The sequence below is a fragment of the Podarcis bocagei genome (genome assembly GCF_964188305.1).
Source record: "Podarcis bocagei genome assembly, chromosome: 15".
Lineage (NCBI taxonomy): Eukaryota > Metazoa > Chordata > Lepidosauria > Squamata > Lacertidae > Podarcis > Podarcis bocagei.
This window is the reverse complement of record NC_138141.1, coordinates 28,541,811-28,555,564: the sequence shown is the minus strand read 5'-3', so window position 1 is coordinate 28,555,564 and position 13,754 is coordinate 28,541,811. Positions and strand designations below refer to the sequence as shown.

Genomic DNA, 13,754 nt, shown 5'->3' with positions numbered 1-13,754 from the left:
GCTCCTCAAGCCCTTTCCAGTCTATCTTTGGCTTGGAACTCTTGAAAGGGCTATATTAAACCAGAGTGATTGTTGTTTTCGAAGCAGAATATAGGGTGAGATCTCTGGGTTTTTCTCATCTTTCTTCTGGCTTTAAATTACTGACATTTCACACAAGGCTTCCAGAAGAGACAGAAATGTGCCTTTGTAGTAGGGGAAGATGGATGCAGTCAGAGAAAGAAGAGGGTGAATGTGAATCCAGAATAAGTGCTCTGATTTGCAGATTAGGGCAGGGTAATTTGGATTTACTTAGCCAGAAAACTCCATTGCAAATTTTTGGAGAAATGTGAATTTCAAAGGATAGCTATGTTTGGAAAATTCAAATTTGCTTCAGTTCACTTTTAAATGGGAACTGAATTGAATTTCTCCCTCTTCGCTGCTCCTCAGATTAGTTAAGCCCACACAGACTTTGAGTTGCAGATCTTGATGTAGTTATGTCAATACATTTAACTTTAGTTTATCCAATGGCCTTGTGCCTGGTCTCTTTATCTGGTGGTCCCTGGCAAAGGTACCCCAAAATTATGGAAGTTTGCTTCGTTATGAAAAAAATTGTTTGGAGATGTGATGTTAAAGGGTATATACGACGTCACAAGGCACTCAGCCAAGATGATTGGTCGAAAATTGGTTTAGAACTAACTTTCATGGTTTTGACTGATGAGTCAACTGATTTAAACAGTCCCTTGTGAACTGGAGGTGGTTTGATGATTCAGAATGAAGAAAATGGCGCAGTAATGCTGGAGTGTAATTTTAATCTATCATAGTTTGCCCCACCCCACAAGCCGAAATCAGATTTAGGTGGCAAAAGCAGCATTTTGCCATGAGCTCTTGAATCCTTCTCCAGATGTTCCTCTCCATCAGAAGCTGAAGTCCACACCCCTCATCATAAACGTTGGCTCAAAAAATGTAACCAAAGCAGGAACTGCAGTTTCAGTCCTCTCACCTTCCACCTGGCAATTGATATTTTTCCATGAATTGGCACAGATGAGGAACATGTTCACACGTCGTCATAATGTGCCACAGCCACCAACATCTAAGACAGTCCACATGAAATCTTCTGGCCGTAGGACCTCACCTTCTGCATCATAAACCATTAGTCTTCTTGATGTACTGTGGCTGTGCACACACCGTAACTTGAAAGCACATTTCTCATCCCCATAAAGAATCCTGGGAACTTTAGTTCACCCCTCACATTCCCTCACAGACTACGGTTCCCAGGATTTCCCTTTTTGGGGTGGAGGAGGAAATGTTCTTTATCTGCTCTTCAGCTGAAGTGTGTATTTCTGCCCTTAATGATACAATTAAAAAGCGCTTTGCTTTCATGGGTCTGCCCGTTATCAGGTGCCTTTCAAGAGTCGGTGCTCTGCCGGATGGAGTTGACCTGCCCATTGTGTTTCTCTGCCCCTCCTTCGGCAAAGTCCTCATTCAACCTTTGCCAAAAAGTCTCCAAGTGCCCATTAAGGGGAGGCGTTTCCTGTTGACTTAGCAATTAATGACCTTTTCCTCGACTGCTCCCCTCTCCTTCCTCTTTACCCTTCCGTACTCGAAACACAAATACAAAAACTAAGGGGTGGCGAAAAGAGATCTGTGCAAATGCTACAGTGGCGGTAAGTTGACTGCACACAAGGGGAGGGCCAGGATTTCTTCCGGAGGCTTATTCTGATGCCCCCCCCCTCATAACACTATAACTTAGGGTTGCCTTCTTTGAGCTATTTTTATGGAAAATCCAGACATATGGCAACCCACTAACTCGTGAACATCCAATGGTGCATTTTGGGGCACCATGAGAGCACATGTTGAACAGTATGCAAGTGTATTTTAGCAGATTCCTCCCCCCTCTTTTGTCACTGGGCCCTGGTGGGCTTTCCAGTAATAGACAACTGTGGCAGCAGTGGTGCTCCAAGCAGTTACCCACAATGCACTTTGTTATGTACTGAGTTGAATAGGATCCAAATTGAAGCAGTCTGATTGGTCCTAGAACAATAGGATCCAAATTGCAGCAGTCTGATTAGTCCTAGAACAATAGGATTCAGAATGCAGCAGTCTGATAGGTCCTAGAACAATGCAGCAGTATGATTGGTTGGCAGGAACCACCCAATCCTGCTCCAGATGGAAGTGAATCCACAACCTGATTGGCTTACAGTAGAATTCCGGAATTAGCCAATCATGTGCAGCCCATTGTGTAAATAATGTATATAAAGCAGATACTGTGAGGGGACTTTCATTCATTCCTCCTCACCACTATGAGCTGAATAAAGAGCATGAAATCACTTTGCGACTCTGAGTATATTTCACTGGCGACAAAGGTGGGATCCCGCTGAGCTGACTGCCACACACAGCACCGCAGCACCGCCACCTGCCGCACCGCTGCCTCGCACAGTGTATCCAGGCTTCAGCTCCGGGACACAAGGAACTCAGAATGGCAGCCAACAGCAGCTTCTCGCCATTCAACCCAGCATCTGGAGACTGGGAAGCGTACGCCTCCCGTTTCACCTTCCTCCTAGAAGCCAAAGGGGTCACCGACGAAGAAGACGCCAAGAAGAGGGCGATATTCTTCAGCGTCTGCGGAGAGGAGACGTTTGAAATTGCCCGGGCTCTCCTTGCGCCTGAAGACGTCGCTACTGTTCCATACAAAACAATAATGGAACAGCTGAAGGGGCACTTTTCGCCGCAGCCCTCAGTGGTGGCTCGTCGAAATGCCTTCTACGCAAAGCGACAAGCCCCTGGGGAAACCGTAACTGGGTTTGTGACCTCTCTCCGCCAAGCCACCCGGTTCTGCAACTTCTCAGAGCTGGAGAACATGCTTCGTGACCGCCTCGTCGGTGGCCTGAAGGATGAGAAGCTGCAATGACGCCTCTATGCTAAGAAGGACCTAATGTTCCAGTTCGCTCTGGAGGAGGCCCTGGCAACGGAAGCTGCCGAGAGGTCGACGCAAGAGGCACGGCCGAGCCTGCCATCCCAACCGAGGGTACACCACGAAGACCTCACCGACGACTCAGGATCCGACAGGGAGGAGGTGCACCGAGTACAGCAGCGCACTCAAGCAGCGCACAGACCACAGCTGCCTCGACGAAAAGGAGGAAACTGCGCAAGCTGCGGGGAGAGTCACAAGAGGAGGACCTGCCGTTTCCGCAACGCAGAGTGCAGGCAGTGCAGAAAATCGGGACACATCGCCTGGGTGTGTCGGGCTCGGCTCACCCGACACCAGGCATCAGATGACCAACCCAAGAGCCCCAGGTCCCGGGGCCCAACGCACCAAGACAACTCGACGGAGCTCACGGACTGCCAGGTATACCAGTTGCCCCACCCCAACGTAGAGAAAATTTATGTAGAGGTACAGATAGAGGGGGCCCCATGCCGCATGGAGCTTGACACGGGTTCAACTCTATCCATAATCTTGGCAAGGACCTTAAGGAAACTGTGTCCTACTGGGGGTCCCAAACTCAGGCCGGCCCCATTCACCCTACGGGACTTCCAGAAACGTAAGGTCCCCACAATGGGGGTGGGGACCTTCAGGGTGCAATACCAAGGGCGGACGCGGCAACTGGACTTGCTTGTGGTCAAGGGCCCCTACATTAGCTTACTGGGATTGGCATGGTTTGGACCACTGGGGCTAGCTGTCACCGGGGTGAACCACACTAGCTTACAAGTGGACGTGGACGCCATATGCAAGGAATTTCCAGGGGTTTTCGACGGGAAATTGGGACAGTATACGGGCCCCCCCATTGCGCTACAGCTTGACCCTGCAGTACGACCAGTCAGGCTCAAGGCCCGCCGGGTCCCATTCGCCTTGAAACCCCGTATAGACGAGGAATTGGACCGACTCGTGGAGCAAGGAGTGCTGGAGCCGGTGCCTAATGCCCCCTGGGAAACCCCAATCGTCACTTCTGTCAAGCCTAATGGTTCGGTCCGTATCTGCGCAGACTACAAATGTACCATAAACAAGGCCCTCACGGCCCACGCATACCCAGTGCCAGTGGTCAGCCATGTCCTTGCCACCCTGGCTGGGTCGAAAATTTTTGGCAAGCTGGACTTGGCCCAAGCATATCAACAGCTGCCAGTAGATGAGGCCACAGCAGAGGCACAGACTATTGTGACGCACAGAGGAGCGTTCAGGGTAAAGCGGCTGTAATTCGGGGTCAGCGTGGCACCAGGCATATTCCAGAATCTAATGGACTCTCTCCTTAAAGGGATTCCTGGCGTCACCCCCTTCTTCGATGATGTGTTGATTGCCGGGCCCACACCAGAGGAGTTTGAGGACCGCCTCCGCACCGTTCTGCACCGTTTCCAGACGGCGGGTCTCAAGGTGAAGCGGGAAAAATGTCTACTAGGAGTGCCTCAGGTGGACTTTCTGGGATTTATGGTGGACGCACAGGGGGTCCACCCGACTGGGGACAAGGTACGGGCCATTTGTGATGCCCCAGCGCCCAAGAGCAAGACTGAACTTCAGGCCTTCTTGGGACTATTGAACTTTTACCATTCCTTCCTTCCCCATAAGGCGGCGGTAGCGGAGCCCCTACACAGAATCCTGGACAAGGGTTACTTGCAGCTATTTGGAGATGTTAAAATGATGGCAAGACCCACATTCCTTGCACTGCTTGAAGTACCCAGTCAGAAATGTTTTTAAAAGGAGCGGGGGCTTAGGGTATAGGTGGGGAACCTCCAGCTCACAGTCTGAACATGACCCACTAGGCCAGAGTGGGAAAGGTCCAGCCTGTTGTAGGTATATTGATCCAATGGCATCAGGGATGGGTAAGCAGATTTTAGGACTACAACTCCTATCAGCCCCAGCCAGTGTGGCCAATGGTCAGGGATGATGGGAATCATAGTCTAAAAAATCTGGAATGTATCATGTTGACTTTCCCTGCAACACACACACACACACACACACACACACACACACACACACACCAGTGCATAATACCCATTAATAGGATCACATACCCTCCAGCGTTTCTCCGATGAAAATCAAGACACCCCGTTCCATAACGATAACTTTACTATTTATACCCCACATATCTTACTTGGTTGCCCCAGCCACTCTGGGCAGCTTCCAACATGTATAACAACATAATAAAACATTAAACATTAAAAAACTTCCCTATACAGGAATGGCTTGGGGGTCGGATAACTCCAGACCCTTCAACATTCCTTCAATGAAAATAGGGACAGCCTAAGGAAAAACGGTTTCTCTAAATCAGGGATGTCCCTGAAAAATAGGGACACTTGGAGGGTCTGGGACATGAGTAGGCAAACTAAGGCCCGGGGGCCGGATCTGGCCCAATCGCCTTCTAAATCCAGCCCGTAGACGGTCCGGGAATCAGCATGTTTTTACATGAGTAGAATGTGTCCTTTTATTTAAAATGCATCTCTGGGTTATTTGTGGGGCCTGCCTGGTGTTTTTCCATGAGTAGAATGTGTCCTTTTATTTAAAATGCATCTCTGGGTTAATTGTGGGGCATAGAAATTCGTTCATATTTTTTTCCAAAATATAGTCCAGCCTCTGACAAGGTCTGCAGGACAGTGGACCGGCCTCCTGCTGAAAAAGTTTGCTGACCGCTGGTCTGGGATCAGCGTAACTGCAACCCTGTGCAGAGTTTTCTCGGTGTAAATTTCATTGAGCTCAGTTGAGCTTCCTTCTGACCTTGTATATTAAATGCCCTGAGCTCTCACCTTTGGCCTTTAATTAGAATCATAGAATCATAGAATCATAGAGTTGGAAGAGACCACAAGGGCCATCGAGTCCAACCCCCTGCCAAGAAATACAATGGTACCTCGGGTTACAGATGCTTCAGGTTACAGACTCCGCTAACCCAGAAATAGTACCTCGGGTTAAGAACTTTGCTTCAGGATGAGAACAGAAATTGCTCAGTGGCAGTGGGAGGCCCCATTAGCTAAAGTGGGGTCTCAAGTTAAGAACAGTTTCAGGTTAAGAACAGACTTCCGGAACGAATTAAGTTCTTAACCTGAGGTACTACTGTATTGACAACTTTGCAAAGAAGTGCCACCACTGAAACTCTTCATTCAAAACTGTCTGTCCCTTTCTACATCAAAAGAAAGAAAGGCCCAGCCTCTGCCTCATTCATCTCCTCATCCTCTGCTTTCCTCTATGCTAACCTCCCACCCAAAAATGATAAAACTTGAAAGCCATGTTATCCCCTCATTCACTTGCTAGAGCCACGAGGATCCCTCAATGACCCCAGTGCTCTGGCAGATGACATCATCACTCTAATTCTGAGAAAGGTCCCGGAGGAGCCCCACTTGCCTCCATTCTCCCTCCCTTCCACCAATGATGGGAATGTCATTTTTGTCTCTGAAGGATCATCTGACATGCAACTCAAGAGGTACACACAATTAGGGCCCAGCACTCTTTCGGAGGAGACAGTTCCAATTAAAAAAACCACACGTCAAATATGCAATTACTGAATCAGCCCATTCAGCTATACTCATTCGTTTTTCCCCCCTTTTCCTTTTCCAGCAATAAACTGTCACGTCCCAGAATAAGGGAGAATCTTTTCAAACAAGGAACATTTGACTTTCTCTAAGTGAGTGAGGTGCTTCTGGGTGGGGAAGTTCTGTTAAGTCTCTGAAGTCCTTGAGCCCTGTAAGTGCAGCTGAATAAAATTCCCTCTTTTCATCCGCAAAGTACTGTTCATTCAAGTAACTGAGCTCATTAGCTAAATTCAACCATTCACTCGCTCTGAGTTGCTCAGAAAGCTTTTGTGGGTCACAGGTTTGGCCCAAAAGAGGCCTTGATGATGGCTGATGTGAGCACTAGCAACAGATCTCTAATTTTATGCGCTAGCGAGACAGGCTTGTGGGGTGGAGGGAAAGCTCTCTCTCAACCTCCTGGTAGACAGCCCCGTTGGTTTAGATTTCAGAAATGCATAAAATTCTTCAGCTGCAGCTGTCTCCCTGCCAAATCTTTAAATCAAAGCAGAAACCAGCTTGTCTGCAAGGACGGCTTCATTTACCATTAAACCATTTCAGGGCAATAAAAACAAGCATTGGTTTTGACTACGTGACTTATGTGCAAACGTGTTGCACAGGGGCGGGGAAGGCGGACACCACAGGGTGTGTGTGAGAGTGGGGCAGGTGTCAAGGGGCACAGATTGCTGGCAGAAACTGGCCAACTTGATTTTATCAAACTATTCCCATGTGATTTGCACCGGCTGCCAGTTAATTTCTGGGCTCAATTCAAGGTGCTGTGGTTCACCTTGAAAACCTTTAATGGCTTGGGACCTGGGACATCTTTTTCCCAGTGCTTTTGCCACCATTAGGCAGAGTGAGGCAAGTGCCTCAGGTGGCAGATGCTGAGGGACAGCTCCCTGGCTGTAGTTTCTATTGGGGGACAGAGCTGGGTTTGCCACACAGCCGATTGGCTGGCTGGGAGGTGTGGCCAGTCGGGATTCCCCTGTTCTCGCGGGATTTCCGGCAGTGCCTCCGATTAGGGCGCGCAGCTGGCTGGCTGGCGAAGGAGCAGGTGAGGAGGAGGCTGGGGACGGCGACGGCGCTCTCCTCGAAGGGCGCCCGCCCGAGATTATTGGGGGGGCTGAGCCCCCCCAAAAATTTTTTTGAGGGGGCTCGAGCCCCCTCAAGCCCCATGGAGTCGGCGCCTATGTGTTTTCCCTTGCATGTTCTGATTGCCATCTGAGCCCCTGCTTCAAATCTCTTGGCCTCAGGGTGCAAGGCTGCTGTTAGCAACCAGTGGCAGGGCCTTTTGTGTTGTGGCACCTACCTTGCCAAGTGTGGGTTGTCAGGCTCCATCGCTATGCTGCTTCAGGTGATTGGAGAAGGCCTGGCATTTTCCTTTTCCTTTTCCTTTTCATAAAAAAGATCTTTTGTTATTTATGTTCTTTCTGTGCTACTGAAATTTGCTAAAATACACTGCATATTGATAAGTCATTCGTCAGAGGTCAGTATAACGGAACTCCTTCCCTAGAGAAACTAGACGGGACCCCTCCTTGTCCTCCTGCCGGCAGGTGAATATGTTCTTGTTCCAACAGGCTTTTGGAAAATAACTACAGTGGTACCTCTAGTTACGAACTGAGTTCGTTCTGGAGGTCCATTCTTAACCTGAAGCTGTTCTTAACTAGAGGCGTGCTTTCGCTAATGGGGCCTCTTGCTGCCGCTGCGCCGCCGGCAAACAATTTCCGTTCTCATCCTGGGGCAAAGTTCTCAACTCGAGGTAACTCTTCCAGGTTAGCGGAGTTTGCAACCTGAAGCGTTTGTAACCTGAGGCATTTATAACTCGAGGTACCACTGTACTTTTAATGAAATGATTGGTGCCCTGCTGTTTTTATTGTAATTACTGGTATGGTTTTAATAGATTTTAAGGTCGGCAGTTTGAATCTGCATGATGGGGTAAGCTCCCATTGCTCTGTCCCAGCTTCTGCCAACCTAGCAGTTCAATGGCATACCAGAGCAAATAGATAAATAGGTACCACTGTGGTGGGAAAGTAAACAGCATTTCTGTTCGCTTTGGCACTCATCATGGTTCTCCATGTGCCAACAGCAGTTTAGACATCATCTGGAAAGCTGTCTGTGGACAAACATCAACTCCCTCAGCCTGAAAAGCGAGATGAGCGCCGCAACCCCATAGTCGCCTTTGACTGGACTTAACCATCCAGGGGTCTTTTACCTTTACCTTTAATAGATTTTAATGTATTTATGTAGCTTTAAAAAAACAATAAAACACTGATAGAATTAAAGCTACATAAATACATTAAAATCTGTTAAAGTTAAAGGACCTTTTGTTATTTCCCTGTGTTTTTAGCTGGTCTTATTTGATCTGTAAGTCACTTTGAGTCCTTGTCCAGGAAAAAGGTGGGGTGTAAATAAATATTTGATAATGATAATAATCATATAAGGGATTGTGTATGTTTTATTCTGTTTTTATTACTTTTCATTAGCCGCCTCAAGTCTCTTTGGTAAAGTAGGTGGGATGGAACTTTTGAAAATAAATCAATAAAAATAAATCACTTCTCCTAGCAGAAAGCCTTTCAACCATGTGACTAGAATAATATTTAAGATGAATGAATGATTCATCTTCATGAAGGAATAATCCTGCTTTGATCAGGGCACAGGGATGGAACAGCAAGTCACAGGGGAGACCTTGGCAGGATGCAGTGCCCAAAGCGGTCATGTTTACATCCCTTTGATGATGGAACCTTATAGTCTCCTCTTCCATCTTGCATGCCTGTCCAGCAGACTGTCAAAACCTGCCTTTTCCTCCTCCCTGCTATCTGCTGCATATCCATAAACTTTATTTAATTGACCATGCACACCAGCTCAGATAAACTATGAAGGGAATGTACAGCAATACACGCAATCAGACATCAACCACGAATAAAACAATACCTATTAACTGCCCCCTCTTTTTATCATGTCTTTAAAAGTCCTGAGCAATTTAAAAACACTAAATAAGCCTGATCTATAACCAGCTGTTGTCAGTGTTTAGGAAATACTTTACATCTTCTGAAAAGACTGCAGTCCTACAAACAACATGGGGGTTTGTGCCACTGAACTCAATATGGTTTATATATAGGATTGCATCACATGGTATAATCCCAAGATGCAGACGTCTTGTATTTTTTGAAGGGACGTTCTTAATTATTTCAGATTGCTTAATAAACGCCTCCTCTGCAGTTTTCAAATGGCTGACCTTTGTGTCTGTTTCAACTATGGATGGGAGTTAACCATTTTCAGTCTTGCATTTCTTTCTGTTTATGCTTTGGCCAGCTCTCTCTGCTCTGTTTTGCAAGGAAAAGCAACAGACAGCATCCTCTCATTCCTCTGCTGATGTCAGCATACAAAGCTCATATGATGTTGCTAGTGATAAGAAGAGGTTACTGGAGGGTTGCGAATCCCATGGAGACTTTTTCACATCCAAATGGATGCTTCCCTTACAATTCATTGCAGACAACTTGAAAATAATACTGAGCATTCATATAGCACTAGTTCCCCAGTGTTCTGGGGGTGCTTTCAGGTGGGGAGAGGGTTTCTTACTGCAAATGGGTCCTTGAGATATTGCAGATGTGGCACTGGCAACAGCAGGTTTTTCCAATTGGATTTCCCCCAGGAAGAGAACATTGGGTGAAATGGAGGAGAAATACAAGCTGTTTCATTCATGCACAAGTTTAACATGGTGTGTGTGTGTGGGAGCAGCACAGTCCTGCAACGTTGGTGGGTCTGCCCCAATCGGAAAGGACCTGAGAAAATGCTTTCTGTGTCCACACGTAGGCAGTAAGCACTTGAGAAAGGCATTCTCATTGGCACAAAACGGATTATAACTTCTCAGCCGAACGCGATTTAGGTTGACAAAACAGTGTGGCACAGGGACAACATAGGGAATGTCATTGTGTGTGCAGCACCCCCGAAAGGCGCTTGCCTGCAGCACTGAATGCACATTATCACATAGTGTGTACCATATATATTTGTTTCATAAAATTTATACACTGCTTGTTTTTTGTTTTAAAAAAACAACCCCAAGAAACCAAAGCGTTTTACAATGAGACATACAAAAGTTGAAACACTGAAACAGATTAAAATTACCACAACTTTCTAAGCATCTGGACATGTTTCTAAGCATCTGGGCAGGAATGTTTTTATCAGGTGCGGAAAAGTATAGATGGAAGACACCTGCTAGATCTCAATAGGCAAGGAGTTCCAAAGAGCTAGAGCTGCCACACTAAATGATTGAGTTCTTACAAATGCAGAATAGGTATTGGGTGGCAGCTGCAACAGTGTCCTTTCCACTGATAGAAGTGGCTGAGTGGGTTATGGCAATGTTGTAGGCCGGGTGACTGGAGGCCCCTTCCTAGGGCCTAGCCAGACTTACACCACCATGCCAGGAATGCACTGCGAGTTTATAACTTTCTTCTAGCAAGACTCCTCCCCTGGGCCTTAGACAAGCTCTGCATTGGCTTGCTCATGGAAACAGATGGATAGGTAGGCAGGTAAATAGAATCAAGGGCCAGGATAAAGGCAAACAACTGCCTCATGAAGGTGCCGGACACACCTCTTTGCCGAGGGAATTCCATCATCAACACCCATCGGGAAGCACCCTCCAAACCCTGACAGACAGGAATATTGTCACAGTCCTCACAACAGTCCATGAAAGTCTGATCAGCAGAAAATTACGCCCATTTTTCTGATGAGGGGCTGAGGCTGTGTGAGCAAGAGAGGTTTTTCTAAGTCCGTCTCTGGACTTTGTAGGCGAGGCGACAGTCAAAGCCCAGGCCTTTGCAACTCAAGAATTGGCCTATTTCTTCGTGACTCCATACTGGCTCTTGTTAAACCACCTTCTTCTCCCAGGAGCTCAAGGCGGGGTACAAAGTGATTCTCCCCCCTCATTTAATCCCCACAGCAACCCTGTGAGGTAGGTTAGGCCGAGAGGCAGTGAATGGCCCCAAGGTCACCCAGTGAGCTTCGTGGCCACATGGGGGGATTTGAACCCTGTTCTCTGACAGTTCCATGGTGGTCACACTGTTCTGAGCTACACCTGCAAGGTCTTTTGTCTCTAGGCTGCAAGGTGTGTGTGAACACAAGTGTGAAAATAAAGAAGGAATATCTGCGGACGAAGGAACGAGGACAATGGAAAAGGTTATTTGTTCAATCGCAAGCGGCCGGTAACAGGCGGTGCTCAGAAGTGCACACAGAGTGCTTTCCAAGTAGGAAATGATAAGGCGAAGGCTAATGAAGAGAAGGGAGACGGAATGCAGCAGCCCAAGGCACTTTTTGGCACATTCAGAGTGCATCTTTCTTTGGAAAAAAAAACATACACGCACACACAAACATCCTTTTGGCTGGCTGTTTTGGCTTGTCAAGGCTTTCCTGGGGTTCAGGAAAACGCAGAAGATCTGGCCACAAACACAACAGCCCTGTGAAAAAAAGCAGAGTCAGTGGAACTGAAGAACTTCAATGAGAGAGGGGCTGCGCTGGAGTGGGGCGAAGGGGCTGCAGAGGAGGCAGGAAAAAGAACAGCAAACGCTGCAGATGGTCTCACTCTCTGAGCGAGAGAGCGAGCGAGCGAGCGAGCGAGAGAGAGAGGAAGCCCCATAATTGCAAAAGTCAGCTAAACTCGCTCTGGCTCTTTAAAACGCGAGGCGAGCGCGCCGCAGCGCGCTACTAGGAGGCACCGGGCGAGCTGCAAGTGGCTGAGGGCAGGCCCAATAAGCGCCTTCAGCACCTCCCCTCGGAGAAAAAAGCAGCAGGCGAAGGAAAAGCAACTCTGGCTCCGAAGCCTTGATAAAAAAAGAAAAGAAAAGGGACAGAAATTGGCACACGGCGGCGATGTATATAAAGCTCTCCTAGCAAGCGCGCTGCCTGTTTGCAAAGCCAGGCACCGTCGAGGGGGGTGGTAGCAGGAGCGCGCCGGCCGCGATGCCTCGCTGAGTGAGTGAGCGAGCGAGCGAGCGGGCAGCGGGCTGCTCCCCGACGCGGAGGACCTGCAGTTGCCCCGGCCGGCCCGGTCCGCGCCCTCCCCGCCGCGCCATGCCGCTCCTCCTGCTCCTCCTCCGTCGGGGTGCCCTCTTGCTCTGCCTGACCGTCCTGCGAGGGTTGTGCGCCCCGGCGGAGACGGAACTGGTCACCCCCATCCGCCTGGACCCGTCCCCGGAGGGCGGCCGGCCGTATTTCCATGGCCCCCCCGAGGGCACCCCTGCCGGGCAAGGAGCCACCTTCCAGATCACGGCTTTCCACCAGGATTTCTACCTGCACCTGCGCCCCGACGCCCAGTTCCTGGCGCCCGCCTTTGCCACGCAGTACCTGGGCAGCGCCCCGACGGCGGGGGCGGCCGAGCAGGAGGGAGACCTGCGCCGCTGCTTCTACTCCGGGGACGTCAATGCGGACCCGGACTCTTTCGCGGCTCTGAGCCTCTGCGGAGGGCTGACGGGGGCTTTCGGCTACCGCGGCACCGAGTACCTCATCCGCCCCGTCGAGAACAGCGGCGGGAACCGGGCGCTGTGGAGCGGCCCCGGGGAGCACCTGCTGCAGCGCCGGAGCGCGCCGGGTCCCGCCGTCCCGACTTCCCGCTGCGGCGTCGGCTCGGGCTGGAACCCGGCCATCCTGCAAGCCCTGGAGAAGTACAAGGGGGCTCCCGGGGCCCGACGGGGCCCCCGCAACGGGACGGGCCACGCGCCACAGCCTCCACCGCCCCGGGCCAAGCGCTTCGTCTCCATCCCGCGCTACGTGGAGACGCTGGTGGTGGCGGACGAGTCCATGGCCAAGTTCCATGGCGGCGACTTGCAGCACTACCTGCTGACCCTCATGGCCACGGCGGCGCGCCTCTACCGGCACCCCAGCATCCAGAACCCCATCCAGCTGGCCGTGGTCAAGTTCCTGGTCATCGGGCAGGACGACAAGGGGCCCAAGGTGACGAGCAACGCCGCCCTCAGCCTGCGCAACTTCTGCGCCTGGCAGAAGAAACTGAACAAGGGCAACGACAAGCACCCCGAGTACTGGGACACCGCCATCCTCTTCACGAAGCAGGTGGGTGGGGGCGATCTGACGGGGTGGTTGACGGGTTGCCTCATGGCTCCTCCGGCTCGTCCTCCAGGGCAGGAGGACCAGGAGGTGCTGCCAAGCGGGGTGGGTGCGTCTCACCTCCACCCTAGTGGTCCCTGCAGGGGCGACGAATGGGTCCTTGGAGGGAAGAGCCTTGAGGTTGGACGCCAGCGCGGGTGAGGCCGATTCCCCTCCTTGGCCAGCAGGAGGCG

At 50.0% G+C, this 13,754-nt stretch overlaps 1 protein-coding gene across 1 annotated transcript in view; it reads left to right on the top strand.

Moving 5' to 3' along the window:
* Window positions 1-10,513: 10,513 nt before the first annotated feature.
* ADAMTS15 (ADAM metallopeptidase with thrombospondin type 1 motif 15) overlaps window positions 10,514-13,754 on the top strand; it is a 43,148-nt gene continuing 39,907 nt past the window's right edge. The window contains exon 1 of the mRNA XM_081172489.1: window positions 10,514-13,527. Coding sequence (XP_081028615.1) covers window positions 12,532-13,527 — 996 coding nt within the window. The 5' untranslated portion in view covers window positions 10,514-12,531. The remainder of the gene's footprint in view (window positions 13,528-13,754) is intronic.